Source organism: Lynx canadensis, chromosome C1, assembly GCF_007474595.2.
Source record: "Lynx canadensis isolate LIC74 chromosome C1, mLynCan4.pri.v2, whole genome shotgun sequence".
NCBI classification, from domain to species: domain Eukaryota; kingdom Metazoa; phylum Chordata; class Mammalia; order Carnivora; family Felidae; genus Lynx; species Lynx canadensis.
Genome location: NC_044310.1, coordinates 129,520,941 through 129,526,940, shown reverse-complemented (window position 1 = coordinate 129,526,940; position 6,000 = coordinate 129,520,941). Strand labels below are relative to the sequence as shown.

Sequence of the window (6,000 nt, the reverse complement as noted above, 5' to 3'; positions counted from 1 at the left end):
TTCATTATATGGGTGTTATTACTGAAGTCACTATGGTTAGAAACGTAGATGCAAGCAGTGAATTAATTCACAATGTGCCTACGTGCATTTGATATAAATGGATACACCAATATATATATATTTTTTGACACATGACAACAAAATTCTATAGCCTGAGGAATTTTGTTTTGTTGTAAGACCCTGGCAAAATATATTAAAAATCTTAACGTGTATATGTATGTGCGTATGTACTTTTTAAATTGTACATTGTAAATTTAATGGACTCAACTTGGTTAAGGAAGTGAGTTTCTGTTTCCTATAGTATTCTTACACAGGATGAAGTTCAATCACATGTAAGAATCCTTCTATCTCAAGGGATTCTTCCAATTTCAAATTTAACAAGATTCCAATTAAACTACATAGAAAGAAATGAAGATACCTGAAAATATGATCTTTTCAAACTAGTTTGCTGTGGTTAACAAATGCTTATCTGATAGTGATTGTTCAATGTAAATATGAATCACTCTTGATATATTCTGACTGCTTCAGTGAATATGTAACAAAGAGATAACAAAAATAAAATCTATTTTAAAACCTCAGGCTCCTTTTTTTTCCTTTTGTTCTAAATTCAAAAACTAAATAAACAAATTATACAAATTTTAATCTGGAGAATAAAGTATGTATGTGAATATATAGGTATATGCATTTTTTTCCAGTGACACACTTTTCCCCTTGTGGTCAAGTATAAATCTTGCCTAAGAAGCATATTGTCACTATTCCATGAAATCAGATGCAGTGACTTGCCACTGCTCCTACTTCTCCGGGACAATGCACCAGGACAGACCTTCACTGTGAACAGAGCTACCAAACACTGAACATGTGTATGTGTTTAAAGCTAAATTCATTTATAATAAAGAACTGGCCCATGAAAAGCAGTTTATAAATAGTTTATCCTGTTCACATTATGCAGAATTTCAGTATCATCCACAATGTTAGTACAGTAACTGAAACAGAAAGGAGAAAGCTAGGGGGGAAAAGGTTCAGAGTGTGGCCTAACACATTTCTAAGGGTTCTCTCCTTTAGTCTGCAAATATCAGTTCACTATTTTTAGAAGGAGAGTAGAGTGTCCAGAATTTTATTGTTGAATTGCCTTCTCCAAAGTGGGATAAGACAGAGTAAATTCAATAATAAATATCTGAAATTCAAACCAATTTAACTATAATCAAGAATACCTTTCTTATCTATTATCACAAACATCCCAGTTGCCTCCCTCAGTCTTAAAAAATTCTTGCAAAAGTTAAGACACAATTAATTAAACCTTATTAATACCCTCAAAAACAAACAAAAAATATATGTACCATTTAGCATACAAAAGTTACACATGAAAAGTGCATATATATCTTTCTTAATTGGCCCACTCATTAAATTTACATTTGGTCATCCTTTCTTTCAACATGGACAGAATTCTTCATATAAATGTAGGTCACTACAAATTAAAAAAAATTAATTCAGCACAAAACATGCTTTCTTTTTATTGAAATCTTAACCTCAATCAGTTCTCAGTCATTGTAAACTTGAACAAACCCACAAAGAAACACAAGCAAAGGTTTGTTATGCTTCTCTTAGTCTGCTGGACAGTCAACACACAGAAAAACATCCAAATTTTACTAAAAATTTGGGCCAACTCATTGCATATTTGCCCCCTGAAATGAAAAATAAATTAGAATTGAAGCAGTGTATTGCCGTAACTTACTTTGAAGGTAAGCAGGTTCTCCTATATGTATAGGACTTAGACTGGAGACATTACCAGTAATTTCCAATACGAGTGCTTTTAAGAAGAACCTAGTTTTAAACTTTGAGATAGCATAGGACAAACCCTATAAAATTCATTTTGCTTTTCTCAAACTAATGGAAGATCCTTTTGAAACTTAATATCTTCAGTTATCAATATTACTGCATTATGGAGCTAGTGCAATCCTGCATAGCCTTAGTCAAAATGACAAGGCACAATAAAAAAATTAAAGTATTATATGAACAAGAGAAGTCATTGAAGATAATTTAAGGCCTTGAAGTGAATTAGAGTATAATCAGTCTAATTTAAAGCTGAAGAATAAACCATAAATTATCCACCTGAAATGCAAGCAATATGCTTTTTCAGCTTCTGTTCGTGGACAAGACAACAGAAACAACTCTTGCTTATGGTTTGTTATTAGAATCCTTCTGGACCTGGAGGAGTAAAAGTCAATTCCATTTTTCTACAGTTCATGGAAGATTTCAGGACTGTTTTAGCCGTTTGCGTGGAATGCCAAACTGTGGACATTGTGCAGATGCTAGTGCTCGGAAGGCTTCTGCTACTAAATGAGGGTGAGACTGAATCATGGACTTCCACCCTGATGTTTCCATTATGTCTGCTGCTTGGCTGAAAAATAAAATTAAGTGATGTTTATTAAAGAGTACTTTTCAAAATGCATTGTTGCATTGTTAGTTTTAGAAAAAATCACACATTTCAAAATGTTTCAAGCACTTTTGCCTCTCTATATCGTCAAGCCATGTGAATTCATTAAAATACCATCTTTATGTTACTGGTATTTTCTGTTGCAATTGAAACTTAAATTCTTCTGGAAGTTCTATACTCTGGAAGTATGTGACACTTTTCTCCATAGTCCCAACTCCCATTGTTACCATTTCTGTACCAGCTTTTTAAGAGCTCTTTTCCCTGGCTCTTACATATAGGTTTTCTCTAGAGTTCCAACTTTTGCCCTCACTCTTCTCTCTCAACTTCATCATTCATCCTATTGTATCCACTCTTTACAATTTTAACTATCATACTCAATGATGGTAAACTACTGATTTGCTAAATCTAGCCCTCCCCACAAGGTACAGTCCCAACCACTGGTTCTCTTTATTTGGACAGCCTCAAGCCCTAAAAATTCAGGATCGCCAGGAAAGAACTCAACACGTCTCTATCCAAGCTGCAAATTCTTCTTCCCTCATTTCTAATCAGCTAATGCTTCCACCATCACCCAGAGGTAACATCAAAAACCTGGGAATCATCTTAGACTCCATCCTTTCCAATCAATCATCAAAGCCCTATTTTAATTTCCAAAGATATTTTGAATTCCCAGTCAAGGTTCACATCATTTCACATTTGGATTATCACAACAGTCTCCTAAGTTGTCTTCTAGTTTCCTATCTTGCTCCTCTCAAACTGGCTTCCATGAACTGCCTTAGTAACACAAATATGACTATGTTACACCCTATTGTTCCCTAATGCCTGTATCCAAGTTCTTTAGAAAAAGAAACAATTTTTCCTACTTCCTCTCTCTACCTTTGTATCTCTCCTTACATGCTCAGGTAACTGCTCATTGTATACTGAATGTACAACATGGTCTACTGAGCATGCAGAGTAAATACCTAATCTAGTTATCCTGGTCTCTTTTCTCCCTTATATCCATCCACCATCCAAATAATATCCAAATATTATAGACTGTCCTTTCAAAATGTTTTATCCTTTCATTTCTCTCTAGCCCCAACTGTCACCAATCAACTCTAATTTCAACTCTCATCTCTTGCTCATCTCTTGCCTGCACTACTCCAGCAACTTTCCAATGTGTCTCCTATATTTAACCTTGCTCAACTGTCACCACAACCACCACCTCAAGCTCCCCACAATATATTCTCTACCTTGTATGCAGAGAGATTGCCAAAAATGAAACTCTGATCATGCCCTATACTAGGTTAAAACCTTTTATTGGATACCCATTTCTCTTTGAATGTCTAAAAGTCCCAATGTGGGGCGCCTGGGTGGAGCAGTCGGTTAAGCGTCCGACTTCAGCCAGGTCATGATCTCACGCTCCGTGAGTTCGAGCCCTGCGTCAGGCTCTGGGCTGATGGCTCAGAGCCTGGAGCCTGCTTCCGATTCTGTGTCTCCCTCTCTCTCTGCCCCTCCCCCCGTTCATGCTCTGTCTCTCTCTGTCCCAAAAAAATAAATAAACATTGAAAAAAAAAAATTTAAAAGTCCCAATGTTATTTACATGGCCTTCCAGGATCTGACCTTTGTCTGCTTTCTCCAGCTTCTTCTCATAACCTCTCTCTGACTCTATACTGTTCTTTCTTTATCACCAAAACTTTGCACACCTGATTCCCTTTTTTTGGGATAAACTTTCATGCTTCTTCCCTCTTCTTTACCATGGTAACTCCTACTAATACTCCAGGTGTTTATTTATATAATAATTCCTCAAAAAGGCTTTCTTTCACTCCTAGTTTAGGTAAGGTTCTTTTGCTGTATGCTTGGGATATACATTATCTATTGTTACGCTTTATTTCAATTACTTGTTTAATTCCTATTTGTTTCTTGTTAAACTAAACACTCCATAAAGGTAGGGGAAACATTTGTCATGTTCATCACTATATTTTTTTGTACTAAGCACACTGCCTGAGGTATTTACTTGATAATAAATATAAACGTATGTCAAATGAATGGATCATCTACTGCTTCATGCTTCTATACTTTGGATCAAGTGATCCCTTCTGTTTATAATGCTTGTTATTTCCTTCTTAGTTTCACTAACTCCTATTTGTGTTTAAAGACTCAGATGTCATCTGCAGGAAGCCATTCCTAAACCATCCAGCCTTTGTCAAGTGCCCTGCACATGTCTTCCTTTATCATGTTACTTACCACATTATGAAATAATATATACATGTATTTCTTTCATTAGACAAATTTCTCAAGAAAAGGATTTTTCCCTATTTTTATATGCAGCACCCTAGCACAGTACTTGAGACACAGATGCTAGGTAAATGTTTGTGGAACTAAACAGTAGCTGAATAAAACAACTTTTTAAAAATTTGCCTGACATCATATTATCTGTATGTAATTATGTTTATCATTTTAACTAACTGTTTGGAGTCACATAAATACCTCTTAATATACCTGGCATTTTCATTTATTTAATTCAAAAAGATCTATTGGAAGTCTGTACATACAACAGCTACTCCAGGGGATATAAAATAAGGGGATAAAAAAATTATCATTGAATGCTAATATATTTTAAATTTAAATAGATTGTTCTGTGATCATATACCATGACAATAACGTATCATCAAATACTAACCAATATACCACCAGTGACTTAAACGTAGTTACTAATTTTTACTTTGTGAAAACAGAATTCACAAACTGATAGGAATTCAGAGTTAACAACATAATACAGTTTAAAAGAATGGGAAGTAATCAGGTCAACATTCATTTTATTGTCTCTAACACTGTCTTTTTTCACTTAAATCTACTTTTGATAAAGTGTGAAAATGGAATTTAAGGGTTTATTGGTAAAAACTAATCAAAAGCAGGTGAAAATTCTTCAAACTATCAACTCTTCACCTTTTCTGATTTTGAAAAATTACAAAAAGTAGAAAATCACTCTAAAAATAGGAGAAGAAAACAAAAAAGGAAATAATAAGTTCTAACAGTTCATATTCAGAAGGTTGTCTTAGAAAAATGTAACAACTACCACACAGTTTCAACAGGGAAAGGAAAGAACAAACTGCTACCAGTAGGGAATATGAAGTAGCTAGCCTAAAATACTGTATGATGCAAGGTACTTGGCTAACCTAAGAAGCAGTGGGTGAGCAGTCAAATATAAAGACTGTCTAGGCAAATGGGGTACATTCCTCATAGGAAAAAATAAGTATTTCCCAACATCTTTAGAAATGTTTTCTGAAGGGACAGGGAAAAAATCTAGTAGCCACTGAAATACATGGGCTCAGCTATATACTGTGAGCGTATGTGCTTAAAAAATTAAACTGTCTATCCCAGTTCACATTAGAAGCTGATCTACAAGGGAGCATAGCCTCAAGAATCCACCAAATCGGGGCGCCTGGGTGGCTCAGTCGGTTAAGTGGCCGACTTCGGCTCAGGTCACGATCTCGCGGTCCGTGAGTTCGAGCCCCGCATCGGGCTCTGTGCTGATGGCTCAGAGCCTGGAGCCTGTTTCAGATTCTGTGTCTCCCTCTCTGCCCCTC

The 6,000-nt window shown here is 35.5% G+C and overlaps 1 protein-coding gene across 3 annotated transcripts in view; it reads right to left on the bottom strand.

The window, feature by feature from the left end:
• Window positions 1–206: 206 nt before the first annotated feature.
• SPOPL (speckle type BTB/POZ protein like) overlaps window positions 207–6,000 on the bottom strand; it is a 78,544-nt gene continuing 72,750 nt past the window's right edge. For all 3 annotated transcript variants that reach the window (XM_030323956.1, XM_030323958.1, XM_030323955.1), the window contains one exon: window positions 207–2,398. In XM_030323956.1, coding sequence (XP_030179816.1) covers window positions 2,254–2,398 — 145 coding nt within the window. In that variant the 3' untranslated portion in view covers window positions 207–2,253. The remainder of the gene's footprint in view (window positions 2,399–6,000) is intronic.